The sequence below is a fragment of the Geotrypetes seraphini genome, chromosome 4, assembly GCF_902459505.1.
Source record: "Geotrypetes seraphini chromosome 4, aGeoSer1.1, whole genome shotgun sequence".
NCBI classification, from domain to species: domain Eukaryota; kingdom Metazoa; phylum Chordata; class Amphibia; order Gymnophiona; family Dermophiidae; genus Geotrypetes; species Geotrypetes seraphini.
The window spans coordinates 123,985,712-124,000,388 of NC_047087.1; the positions used below are offsets into that span (position 1 = coordinate 123,985,712).

The 14,677-nt window shown below is 40.0% G+C and overlaps 1 protein-coding gene across 3 annotated transcripts in view; it reads left to right on the forward strand.

Annotated features, from left to right (window-relative positions):
• The window catches only part of ATP1A1 (ATPase Na+/K+ transporting subunit alpha 1), a 216,375-nt gene that overhangs the window by 150,842 nt on the left and 50,856 nt on the right, over positions 1–14,677 (forward strand). For all 3 annotated transcript variants that reach the window (XM_033940421.1, XM_033940422.1, XM_033940424.1), the window contains exon 9: positions 12,725–12,923. In XM_033940421.1, the coding sequence (XP_033796312.1) occupies positions 12,725–12,923 (199 nt within the window). The remainder of the gene's footprint in view (positions 1–12,724; positions 12,924–14,677) is intronic.

Genomic DNA, 14,677 nt, shown 5'->3' on the forward strand with positions numbered 1-14,677 from the left:
ACACCTGCTCTAGAGGCTTTTTGGTGGCTCCAGGTGCTTTCAATAGCACTGAGGAGGAGCCACATCTCAGAGATCCTTCCAGGGATCCAGACAGAGAAGCTCAGGTCCCAGGCGGAGGCAAGCCTCCAGTTCTCATCCCGCTTCAACATTCAAGAAAGCACAATGACACTAGGCCTGGAGCGGTTTCCCTGAAGATAGGGATACGGCTCTCAGACTATGCGAAAGCCTGGGCACATATCTTGTTAGATCATTGGGTACTGGAGATCAGAGTGGTTAGCTTGAATTTGCCCAGCGTTTGACAGACTGGTTTATAAACTCCCCCTGTGGGATGACCAGAGAAAGCAAGCAATGTTGCTGCTACAGTTCAGAGGCTGTTATGATATTCAGGTCATAGTCTGTGCCACCTGAAGATTCAAGCTTGGGAAGATACTCCCATATACTTCATTGTGCCCAAAAAAGGCTCAAACAATTGGAGACCCATTCTGGATCTTACGCACATCAATACAGCACTGAATGTTCCGTGCTTTTATATGAAGACATTTTGATCAGTCATAGTGGTGGTAGTTCTGGGGGCGTTTCTGGCCTCTCTAGATTTGATAGAGGCCTATCTGCACATTCCCTTATTTACAGACCACAAAGTTCCTGAGATTTCATATCCTGGGAAAACTATTGCCAGTTCTCGGCCCTTCCCTTTGGGCTGGTGATAGCACCTCACACGTTCATCAAGGTGTAATGGTAATGGTAGCTGCCCACATGTGCAAGATGGGCTTGCAGGTACATCCATACCTGGATGACTGGCTGATCAGAGCTTCATTGTTCCCAGAAGGATATCAAGCAATGGATCCTGTGGTCTGGGTCCTGAAGACTATGCCATGGGTTGGATAATGATTCTGTCACAATTTCTGAAATACCTGGGGAGTCTTTTTCAACACAGCAGAAGGTCGTGTCTGTCTACCAGAATTTGCTGGCTACCTTCATTCGCGTGGCACTACTTCTAAGCGCTAGGTTCCATGGCAGCTGTGATAGACATAATTCCCTGGTTGAAAGTTCACATGCTTCCTCTCCAGAACCCTGCCATGGACACTGGAAGCCCGGGTCAGTATGGACTAGTGGCTTTGCCTGCAGGTACAATGAAGGGGCATGCCCCTCTGACTATCCAACTGAGTAATAGTGACAAGGATGCCAGCCTGTTCAGCTGGGGAGCTTACTGCAATGGATACTCATTCCAGGGGCCTCCCAAAGGAAGTGGTCGATCAACAGATTAGAACTTAGAGTTATTCAATTGATGTTGCAGAGACTGCAGAAGAATCTGGAGGGACAAGCAGTTCGAGTCTTCTTGGACAATGCTAAAGCAGTAGCATATGTCAATCGTCAAGGAAGCACCAAAAGTGCACAGCTGAATCTTGCTTACTGTTCAGGTGGGCAGAGCTTCATGTTCAGGCTGTCTCAGTATGCATTGGGAATGGACAATTTTCAAGCTATTTTCCTTGGCATACACTTTGGATCCAGACGAGTGGACGATATCAGCAGCAGCCTTCCAAGCCATTTTTTGTTGCTGGGGGTCGCCCAATATTTGATCTGATGGCAAAAGCAAGAAACAAGAAGGTGGACAGATTCTTCAGTCGAAGATCCGAGCCCACGCACTTGTAATATTTCTCCGTGGCCCATGATAGTCCGGATTCTCCATAGGATTACAAGCCATCCAGGAGCAATCATTCTAATGGCTCCAGTTTGGACATGTAGATCATGGTAGTCCTAGTATGTCTTCAGACAGGCGCAAGACCTACAATGAGAGGGCATAGGATGAAGTTAAGAGGTGATAGACTCCGGAGTAATCTAAGGAAATATTATTTTACAGAAAGGGTGGTAGATGCATGGAAGAGGTGGTGGAGACAGAGACTGTGTCTGAATTCAAGAGGGCCTGGGATAGGCACGTGGGATCTCTCAGAGAGAAAGAGATAATGGTTACTGTGGATAGGCAGACTAGATGGTCCATTTGGCTTTTATCTGCCATCATGTTTCTATGTTACAAGTATTCAATCCTCCATTGTCCCAGGTACATTAGATAGATTGTGAACCCACCAGGACAGATAGGGAAAATGCTTGAGTACTTGATTGTAAGCTGCTAGATAACTTTGATAGGCAGTATATAAATACCTTAAATAAATAAAATATAGCCGGACCTTCTTTCTCGGGGACCAATCGGTTATAGACGTTCTGGATCGCTTTGCTCTTACAACATCGCTCTTGAGCATGTGGCGTTGGTTCATAAGGGATACTCATAGATAAGTCATTGCTACTCTGCTCAGATCCCAAAAGTCTAAAGCAGTCTCTGCTTATGCTAAGGCAGGGGTCCCCAAAGTTCCTCCTTGCATGTACATAGATCTCATGCATATTCATTGGAGAAATCCTGAAAACCCGACTGGATTCGGCCCTCAAGGAGGGACTTTGGGGACCCCTGTGCTAAGGCATGATAAAACTTCCCAGCACTGGTGCATCAAGTAACAGGAGGATCCATTCTCTGCTCCAATCTCCGTGGTGTTAGATTTCCTCGAGGCTGGCCTTGACAAGGGGCTGACAGTAGTGTCCCTCAGTTCAAAGTGAGTTCTGAAGTTTATAGGGACGGGCGGGGATGGAGGAGATTCCTCACGGGGACGGGTGGGGACGGGTGGGACTTTGGTGGGGACGGGTGGAATTTCTGTCCCCGTGCAACTCTCTAGTCTGCGCTGGGCCGGAGAGATCTTGGGGAGCCTCCGACAGTGGCTTTCTCCCCTCTCTGCAGCTCTCCTTTACTTCCCAGCGCAGCGATTCACGAAGGCAGCCTCGGGGCTTTTGCTGAGTCGCGGCTGCCTCTGATGATGTAACTTCCTCTTTCCTCAGAGGCGGCGCGACCCAACAAAGGACCTGAGGCTGCCTTCCTGAATCGCTGCGCTGGGAAGTAAGAAGAGCTGCTGGGAGGGGAGAAAGCCACTATCAGAAGCTGCTGGGCAAGGGAGAAGGAGAGATGCTGCTGGGAGGGGAGGAGGGAAAGGAATCTGGGAAGCTGCTGGGCAAGGGAAAAAAAGGGACAGCTGCTACTGGAGAGGGAGAAAGAGAGATGCTTCTGGGAGGGGAGGAGGGAAAGGAATCTGGGAAGCTGCTGGGTAAGGAAAAAAAGGGACAGCTGCTACTGGAGAGGGAGAAGGAGTGATTCTGCTGGGAGGGGAGGAGGGAAATGAATCTGGGAAGCTGCTGGGCAAGGGAAAAAAGGGACAGCTGCTACTGGACCTGGAGGGAAGGGGAAGGAGAGATGCTGCTGGGAGGGGAGGAGGGAAAGGAGTCTGGGAAGCTGCTGGGCAAGGGAAAAAAGGGACAGCTGCTACTGGAGAGGGAGAAGGAGAGATGCTGCTGGGAGGGGAGGAAGGGAAGAGTTACTGCTGGACAGGAGGAGGAGGGAAGGGAGAATGAAAAAAGGAAGGAAACAGCTGGCAGAGTGATTAGAGGAGGGGAAGGGGAGACACAGGCATGAGAAAGTAGAGAGATTGATGATAGGAAGGGGTCAGCAGAAAAATAAGCAGAGAGGGACAATGATGATAGATCTGGTGTAGGAGAGATAAAAATGAAGAGAGCAATGAAGCTGGAATGAATCATGTAAAAAGGAGAGAGGGGTACAAACTGGATGGAAAGGGGTGAGGGGCATAGAAAGAAGACAGATACCATATGGAAGGGGGAGAGGACAGACAGTGGATGGAAGGGGCAGATGCTGGATTGAAGAGACAGAGAGGGCAGACGCTGGAAGGAAGAGAGTGAAAAGAAGATTGAAAGCAGAAACCAGAGACGACAAAAGGTAGAAAAAAATAATTTTATTTCTATTTTGTGATTAGAATATATCAGATTTGAAATATATATCCTGCTAGAGCTGGTGTTAGACATAACTGGGGACTGCAAAACCCAGGAAGTGCTTCTTTAGCTTCCAGCTGGCTTAGGGCGCTCTCTGACCAGGGGGCAGTTGCCCTAGTTGCACTCCCCTAAAACTATTCCTGTCATGTGTGACTGCAGTATTCTGTTAGCATGATATTTCTGTGTAGCATTCTGTAATAATTTGGCTTGTTCAGTTTTCTTGATAGTAGAGGGGATATATGTGAAGGGGAGGGGAGACAGGGGTTTTGTTTTTTGTTTTTTTTAAATATTTTATTTATAAATTTTTCATTCTTACAATAATTTAATTGTACATAAAGCTTCAATTAATACATGAAAAATTGTGATTACAAATAATTCATCTTATCACATAAAATATAACCCTCCCCTTTTTTCATTTCTTAAATCCATATAATATACATTCCCCTCCCCTCCCCATTCTAATATAATCATTACTAATAAGAACATAAGCAATGCCTCTCCTGGGTCAGACCTGAGGTCCATCATGCCCAGAAGTCCGCTCACGCGGCGGCACAACAGGTCCAGGACCTGTGCTGTAATCCTCTATTTATACCCTTCTATCCCCTTTTCCAGCAGGAAATTGTCCAATCCTTTCTTAAACCCCAGTACTGTACTCTGCCCTATTACGCCCTCTGGAAGCGCATTCCAGTAGTCCACCACTCGTTGGGTAAAGAAGAACTTCCTAGCATTCGTTTTGAATCTGTCCCCTTTCAACTTTTCCGAGTGCCCTCTTGTTCTTTTATTTTTAGAAAGTTTGAAGAATCTGTCCCTCTCTACTCTCTCTATGCCCTTCATGATCTTATAAGTCTCTATCATATCCCCTCTAAGTCTCCTCTTCTCCAGGGAAAAGAGACCCAGTTTCTCCAATCTCTCAGCGTATGAAAGGTTTTCCATCCCTTTTATCAGACGTGTCGCTCTCCTCTGAACCCTCTCGAGTAACGCCATATCCTTCTTAAGGTACGGCGACCAATATTGGACGCAGTATTCCAGATGCGGGCGGACCATCGCCCGATACAACGGCAGGATAACTTCTTTTGTCCTGGTTGTAATACCCTTCTTGATTATACCTAGCATTCTATTTGCTTTCTTAGCGGCCGCTGCGCACTGTGCCGTCGGCTTCATTGTCATGTCCACCATTACCCCCAAGTCCCTTTCTTGGGTACTCTTTCAATAACATCCCTCCCATTGGGTTTCTGCTTCCCACATGCAATACTTTACATTTCTCAACGTTGAACTTCATCTGCCATCTCGCCGCCCATTCCCCCAGTTTGTTCAAGTCCCTTTGGAATTCTTCGCATTCCTCTTTAGTTCCAGCTCCACTAAATATTTTTGTATCGTCCGCAAATTTTATTATCTCACACTTCATCCCTGTGCTATGTGCTATGAAATCTGATCATTGGAATAACGAGTCAATGGTTCCCAAATTTTCTTAAAATTATGAATATTTCCCTGTTGTAATGCTATTGTTTTTTCCATTTTGTATATATGACATACTGAATTCCACCAAAATGTATAGTTTAATTTGGTATAATCCTTCCAATTTTGAGTTATTTGTTGCATGGCGACCCCTGTCAATATTAATAATAGTTTGTTATTGTTTGCTGTAATCGGACTCTGAGTTCTCATTGCTGTACCAAATAGTATAGTATCATATGAGAGTCCTACATGATTTTCTAGTAATTCATTAATTTGGGGCCAAATTAGTTTCCAAAATGCATTTACACAGGGACAAAAAAAAATTAAGTGGTCTAATGTTCCAACTTCTATTCTGCAATGCCAGCATCTATTAGATCTAGTACTATCTATCTTTTGTAAGCACGTAGGGGTCCATAAAACTCTATGTAACAAAAACATCCAAGTTTGACTCATAGATGCTGACTTTGTAGATCTTAATCTCCAGGACCAAAATCGTGGCCATTGAGACTCAGATATTGTCTGACCAATCTCAATACTCCAAATATCCCTAAGTCCAGTTTTCTTTTTTTTATTTAAAAATCCATTTAACAATTTATACCATTTTGCGGCTTGGTGACCCAAGAAATCCGCCTGGAAACATAGAACCTGCATACTATATTGAGTATTAAGTGCTTTCCAATCAGGGAACCCTGCCTGAATAGCTTGCTTCAATTGCAACCACTTAAAATATTGTGTTTTATTTAATCCAAATTTATGTTGCAATTGTGAAAAACTAAGCATTGTTCCTTCTGAAATAATATCATTCAATGTTCGTATACCTGCAATTATCCATTGTTTCCAGATGATTTTGTATCCGCCAATCTTGATTCTGGAGTTTACCCAAATTGATTGATTTAATGATTTAGCAATTGGTTCTGGTGATAGATTACTAATATATCTTAATGTCTTCCAAGTATCAAATAGAATTCTGTTATCCTTATATCTTCTTGGCATGTTTATACTAATTAGATGTTCTGGATGTAGTGGGAACAGGAGCCGCCATTCTAGATATAGCCAATTTGGTACATTCTCCATGAGATCTGGGAGGATCCAATACATACCCTGTCTTAGAATATAGGCTTGATGGTACCTATAAAAATTTGGAAAATTTACCCCTCCCTCCACAATTGGTCTTTGTAAAGATACTAAAGCAATTCTGGGTCTTTTCCCAAACCAAACAAACTTTGTAAGAATATTATTTAACTTTTTATAGAATGACCCCTGAAAAAATATTGGTATCATACTCATTTGATAACAAACCACAGGCAACATCATCATTTTAATTGTTTGGACTCTTCCCCACCAAGAAAGATGTAAAGGATTCCATTGCTCACACATTTCTGTTATTTTTTTTAATAAAAGTTTTTCGTTTTCTTTGACTGTATCTTCAATTGTATTTTTGATAATAATTCCTAAATATTTTAATCCTTCTTCTTTCCAAATAAATGAATATGAATCAAATAATCCTTTGGTACAGTGAACATTAATTGGAAGAATTTCCGATTTACTCCAATTAATTTTATATCCAGAAAATTTCCCAAATTTCTCTAGAAGATTAAGTAAACTTGGAACAGTATTCCCCGGTTCTCTTAAATATAATAATATATCATCTGCATATGCAGAAAGTTTAAATTCCCAGTAAGAAAATGAGATTCCCTTTATCTCCTTAGTTTGATTAATTGCAATTAATAAGGGTTCTAAAACAATATCAAAAAGTAAGGGGGACAAAGGACATCTTTTTCTAACTCCCCTACGCAAGTTAAATCTATCTGATAAATTGTTATTAATATATAATCTTGCACCAGGAGAGCTATACAAAGTCTGAACCATTTTAATAAAACCGGGGCCTATTCCAAACCATTCCAGAGCTTGATACATATAACTCCATTCCACTCTATCAAATGCTTTTTCTGCATCTAAAGATAGCATAAAAGCTGGATCATTCAAATTTTTCACTAAATTTAAAGAGTGAAATGCTAATCTAGTATTGTTTGATGAGTGTCTTTTAGCAATAAATCCTGTTTGGTGTACATCAATAATAAAAAGAAGAGCTTTTGCCAATCTTATTGCTAATACTTTAGCAAGCAACTTACCATCTACATTTAATAAAGATATAGGCCTGTAATTTGAAACCAAGGTAGGATCCCTGTTTGGTTTTGGTAAGACAATAATTATCGAATCAGCCATAGTACCTGATATATTCCCATTATTTATTTGGTATTGATACAAATTTAATAAATATGGTAAGATGATATTTTGAAATGTTTTATAGAATTCAACAGTATAACCATCACCACCCGGAGCAGATCCAACTCTAAGAGACTTCAATGCTGATTCTATTTCTTTTAAAGATATAGGATCTTCTAAACTTTGTTTTATATGATCTGGAACATTTGGTCCAATAAATGAGTTTAAGAAATTTAATCCCTCTTGTTCTTTATTTTCATAAGATTCAGAAGAATATAAATCTTTATAAAAATCAAGAAATTGTATTAAAATATCTTTGGTGTTAGTGTGTGTGTTGCCTTGTGTGTCTTTAATTGCAATAATCTTAGATTTCCTTTTTTTTGCTTTGAGAAAATTAGCTAATAATCTTCCAGCTTTGTTTGAATTACCATAATACTGAACTTGCTTATAGAAGATATCTTTCCTCACAAATTGAGAAGAAATCTCATTATATTTCGCTTTTACTTTTAATAAATTTTGTAATGTATTATGTTCCCATTTCTCAATTAATTTATTCTCTAATACTTTAATTTGTTTTTCCAAATCAACATATTGTTTTTTAAGTTGTTTTTTGATAAATACTGAATATGAAATAATATTTCCTCTTATTGTTGCTTTAAATGCGTCCCACAAAATCTCAGCATTAATATTGTCCGAATTATTTATTTGAAAAAATTCATTCATCTTTAATTTAAAATCTTCCAGAAAGTTCGAATCCACAAGTAAAGCATTATCAAATCTCCAAATTGGATTGAAATGTTCTACATCATTATTCTGAAAGTCAATCCACACACCAGCATGATCTGAAATTACAATGGGATCAATAACTGCATTCATCACTCGCTGAGCTATATTATTAGACACGAATATTTGAGAAAGATTTGTGGACCTGAGAACAAAAAGAGAATTCCTGATCATTAAAATGAAGAATACGCCATATATCAACTAAATTACAAGATTGAACCAAATTATCTAAACCTAACGATTTCATAATTCTACTTGGTCTCTTATCCAAAATTGGATCCATTACAGCATTGAAATCCCCTGCTACTATTAAATTAGAAGTAGCCAGTGGTAACAGTAATTGTTGAACTTGTTTGAAAAACTCCATTTGATTCGAATTAGGAGCATATAAATTTAATAAATCCAGGGTTGTATTTCCCAGAACCATATTGATATGCACCCATCTTCCTAAAGGTTCATGGTTTATTAATTTGAAATCAGCAGTGCATTTCCTATTTATCAGGACAGCAGCCCCAGCTTTTTTCCCTATTGCAGGTGCAAAGAAGCATTTAGAAATCCAACCCCCAAATAACTTTTTAGATTCATGCTCAGAAAGGTGCGACTCTTGAATAAAATATATGTCCGCATTTTGTTTTTTAAGAAACGTTAGTACTTTCTTTCTCTTAATAGGATGATTTAAACCATTGACATTAATATAATAAATTTTTATATCCATCTATTTTATAATTAAATTTTGGCAAATACTTCTATAATAATAAAGATGATCAGACCTCAGCACATTAAGTAAATATATTTTCTTCATTCAATCCCCCCATCCCTTACCCCCCCACCCGAAAATAAGATTATAAAAGAAAAATTCAAATTTTACATTTATCCCATTTTCAATAAACATTTCAATTTCTGCATTTTTCCCAACTTCATGTCTTAAAGAAACATTAATCATCCCACTCCCCCTCCCCTTCCCAGCCCTCCACCCTATTCCCACCCCCCCCCACCCTTTAATAAATGTGTAAGCTTGAAAACATAGATAATCAGGTAAAGAGAATTCCCCCCATAGAACATTAAAAAAAAAATCTATAATCATAAGTTACACAAAAAATATTTTAACAATTAAACCCTTTCCTCAAATCCCTAATATCTAAACCGACCCCCTTAAAAGAATTTTCTTTAATAAAAACCAAACAAAACTTTTATGTAGAACCCCAATCAATATTAAGAATAAAGTGATTCATAACAAAAATCATTTTTTTTCCTCCTTTCCTGTTTTTTTCTTTCTTCCTCTTCCTTTTCCATTCCAATAAGCATATTACTATATAAGTAATACCATATGAGGTTACTCATCAAAACTACATTAGCATCAAAAATAAACAGCCTGTAAGTGATTCCATAACTCCATAAAAGGATAAGATGCCAAATATGAAACCCTTTCAATTCTAAAGCCAGTAAACTGTACTAACTGTATTAATGACTGTATTAAAAGCACCAAATATATAATACCTTGAATTGCATCTTTTAAAGAAATTGAAATGCAACACAGAGCATCTAAAAAATAGATAATAAAGTCCATGTCTCTATGTAATCATAATTTCCTCTTGTTTCTGCAAAAAGTCCTGCAACTCTTCTGGTTCCTTGAAATTCATTGTTTTATTCTTGAAAGTCACTTTCATCATCACTGGATAAATCAGCCCATATTTTGCTCCAAGACTTCTGAGCTGTGGTCTCATATCAAGAAATTTTTTCCTCTTTGCTGCAGTGGCAGGAGCAAAATCTGGAACAAAGTGTATGCGAGAGTCCTGAAACTTTAAGTTCTTATTTTCTTTAGCCAGCCGAATAATATCCAATACTTGCTGATGTCTTAAGAGCTTGAATATTATTGGACGAGGTCCCCTTTGAGTATCAGTCCTCCTGACTGGTATTCTGTGAGCTCTTTCGATTTCAATAGGATATTTAAAGTTGAGAGGGAGGATTTTAGGGAGGAGATTCTCCAGAAAGGAAGTAATATTATTTTCTTCTGCCCCTTCCGGGATCCCAAGTAATCTTAAATTACTCCTTCTCTCCCTATTACTACAATCCTCCAGCATTTGCATAAGTATATCCATTTTCTTTTGCACCGGCTTGAATTTGAATAAATCTGTTTCAACTGCCAGCATTCTATCATTAAGATTAACAATCTTATTCTCCACCAGCTCCATTTTCCTGTTAAGAATATTTACTTCCTTCTTAACCTCTTTAATATCCTTGGAGTTTCCTAGCACAATTTCTTTAATTGCTTTCAGTTCCTTCAATATTTCAGCTGTTTCAACAACTTCCATCTCAGCCTGTTTTTTCGAAGGTGTCGGAGGCTCGGGTTTGGCTCTTTTTGCACTTGCCGGCATCACAAAAGCTGAATCAGCTTTGTTATTCTTTCCAGACGCCATATTTATAATTAATTCTCCCGTATCCAACAAGAAAAGTTAACTTTTGTAACTTAAATAATCTTTAAAATGATCTATCGGGACAGAGCTCACCGTTCACCCGACTGTTGCCATGCGCTTCCAAGCCACCAACAGGGGTTTTGTTGATCCTTGCTCTGAATTATTTGTATTTATAAAATGACAGTTGTACAGAATATTGTTTCTTTTTATACTTTAATAAAATACATTCAATATAAAATCATAACTGAGGCTTGTGTGGATGGGATCAGATGATTTGTGGGGACTGAGCTCGCGGAGATGGGGCAGAAACGGGGTTTTTAAATTTTAGTCCTAGTAGTTTGCCGGTCCACAAAATAATTATTTTTTTTCTGCCGGTCCACGGGTGTAAAAAGGTTGAAGAACACTGCTCTACATGGAACCTTAATATGGTTTTGCAAGGCCTCTGATAAGCTCCATAAGAGCCGCTGATGGAAGCATCCTTGATGGATCTGATGTTCAAGACGATCTTCCTTGTGACATTATCTCAGCAAAAAGTCTCGGGAGTTACTGGCTCTTTCTTGCCGAGAGCCTTTCCACAATTCAGAGGCCAGAGTTTCTTGGTGCATTGTTCATCCTTTTGACCGAAGATTATTCTGTTTTTCAGGTCAATCAGAAAGTTCTGGTTCACAGGTTCCAATCCACAAGACTATCTGACCATCTTTTTCTGCTCACTAGTCAGGCTAGACGTGGCGCACTGGCCTCCAAGGGAACAATCTCCAGATGGATCTGTAGGGACATTTCATCAGCATATGTTTCTTGTGGAAACAGTCACCAGTTTCCATAAAGGTGCATTCCACTAGGTGTGACTTCTTCATGGTCAGAAGCTTGGATGGTCTCTTTGAGGCAGCTTGTAGGGCAGTGACTTGGTCCACTCTACATACATTTTTCAGGCTTTACAGAATGGACGTAGTGACAAGGGAAGACTCCGTCTTTGGGTTCTCAGTCTTAAGAACCGGTGCAGGGGTCCCGCCCTAGATTTCTGGGATTGCTTTTCTATGTCTCGTCCATCCAGAAAGACACACCTATTGCACTAGAAAAATATTAGGTTCTTACCTTTTCTAGTAGGTGTCATTCTGGAGCCCTGCCTTGTCAATTATCTGTCATTCTGGAGCCCTGCCCTGTCAATTATCTATCTCCTGCGCCTACCTACTATCTATCTGTTTCAGAAAGTTGAATCCAAGCTGATGTTTGGATCTCAGTCAGTTCTTAAGACTAAGCTATTGCTATAACACATTGGGGTTATATTTATGCTACATGTTTGTTTTGATTGTTTATTGGAAATGTTTTAACATGTTATGATTTCAGAGCAGAACGGAGTTGTAGTTTGGGAAGTTTTCCCATACTACTCTTTCACATCTTTCTGTCTGGGACTATCACCTGCTTTGGTACAAACTGAACGGGGCAGCAGAGCCCTCTAGTGAAGGAGGGATTCAAAAGCTGGAGTGGATTCCTTCTGTACGGCTCACAAGCACAGTAATATTACCTGTCTGTCTAGAACAGGGGTGTCAAAGCCCCTCCTTGAGGGCTGCAATCTAGTTGGGTTTTCAGGATTTCCCCAATGAATATGCATGAGATCTATTTGCATGCACTGTTTTCATTGTATGCTAATAGATCTCATGCATATTCATTGGGGAAATCTTGTAAACCCGACTGGATTGTGGCCCTCGAGGAGGGGCTTTGATACCCCTGGTCTAGAATGACAAGCTTATCCACTAGAAAATATATTAGCAGATAACAAACTAATCTCTTTATTGCAGCTTAATAAAAGGCCCCCTTAATTTTCAGGGTTGAACTTCACTAGCAAAATGAGTTCATGGAAGGCTTCCACAAGAAAAGTCAATTATTGCATATTTAGTGTAATACCTTAGATAACTCCAGGTGAGTGGAAGTGACTGCTGTATTTTAAAAAGTGTGCTTTTTCCCTTTAGGTATGTCTGACACTAACTGCTAAACGTATGGCCCGCAAGAACTGTTTGGTGAAGAACTTGGAAGCAGTGGAGACTCTAGGATCCACATCCACGATCTGTTCTGATAAAACTGGAACCCTGACCCAGAACCGAATGACAGTTGCCCACATGTGGTTTGACAACCAGATCCATGAAGCAGACACCACAGAGAACCAGAGTGGTAAGGGCAGGGAGGCAGACACAGCTCTGACATGCCACACTTAGTTTTCCCCCAAGTTGCGTATGCCAGAGTTTTTCATTTTGGTAGTGCAATAGAGCCATGCAATAATACTTGCTACTGCACAGCTTGCAGTTTCATTTTCTAAATGAAAATGCTTGAGCAGAAGGATACAAAATGAAAGTTTGTGTTTAGGATATATAATTTGCCAGACCTTTTGATACAGCATTAGAGCACTGTACAAAGCAATCTACTAAAAGGAACATAACATAGCTACAAAAACTGAAGTAGATAAAGCGGAGAAAAGGAACAATTGGCTGTTAGGAGGTCCTAATTGGAGTTTGGCCAGTATGCTGTGCATTTATTTATTATTTTTTTTAAAACATATTTTTATTGAGAATGGCAAACAGCCCAAACAAGCAAGTGCATCATCAAAATAACAAGAACAGTACAGGAGGAACAAGAAAAGCATCAGTAATAGCAAGCAGGTACATGCCGCCCCAGGGCGAGGGAGCCCACGGAGGAGCAGGGCAGGATTCAACAAAAGAGAAATTGCAGGCCCTCCCCAACCCCCAAAACATTCAAGAGACAATTCCTGTTCAGTTCATCTCTTTATAAAGACACATCTCTTATACCAAGTTTGTAGAGTGCATCTCAAGAGAGGCTTTTTTTAATTTTTTTTTTCTCTGCTGCATCAGGAGACAGACCTAGAGCTGATGCTGCTGTGATCTTTGGAGCTTCTGTAAATTTAGAACTATGGTTCACTACAAAGAATAACTTTATACATATGTAGTGGATTGTGTCTGCAGCTAGCCTCTTGAGAAGCTAGAAGTTTTAAATATAATCTGCAACCAACCTATAATATATATACTTTACAATAATATATACTTTACATAACTATTGCAGTTGAATTAGCAGTGAGGAAAGCTAAAGGGATTATGTCAATATGTCACTGGAGAAAGACTCAACTCTACTCTTAAGTCATTTACAGTAGGAAGGAAAAAAAATTTTCAGGTAGTTTATTCTCCCGCTTATGTACTTGATTCAGTCCTACTTGTTACATGTAAGCAATTCTTTCTCTAACAGGTGTTCCCCATAGCAATTAAGAAACAATTTCACTGTTCCCCTGGCCCAAAAATGGATTCTGAGCTTTGAATTGAGGGGGCTATGATGTATGCTCAGAACTTTACTCCAGTTTTGTGTTAGGAGAAATCTGGTGCCATAAAATAACCACTCGTATGTCTACATGTGAAATACATTTATTTATAAATCTGAAGACCCTTGTTTGAGCACACTGTACCAGTTTTTACGTTGCCAGCTGAATCTCTTCCTTTACCTTCCTCTGTCCCTCCTTCTTCCCCCAGGGTCCTCTGTGTGTTGCCAGCATCTGCTCTTTCTCTCTACACTTTCACACATCTTGTCCTTTATTCCCTCTTAGCATCGTCTCCCACTTAGACCAGTGTTGGGATTGCTGCCTTTGAGCTCCCAGCTGTTCTCTCTTCTTTCTACCTTCCTGCGGTCTCCCTTATTTGGGCTATGAATCCACTTCATCAGTGATTCAAACAGGCAGTCTTGTGTGTAATAGGGGGCCTTTCCTCTTCTGATGTAGCTTCCTGTGTAGACTTCTTTAGAAGACACTGAGGTGAAGAATCCATTTTTTGACTGCCAGTTCTTCCCTTGGAATCTCTCTGTATCTGGTTGCCTGGGATTCTTACAGGTATTTGTGACCTGGATTGGCCACTCCTAGAAGCAGGATA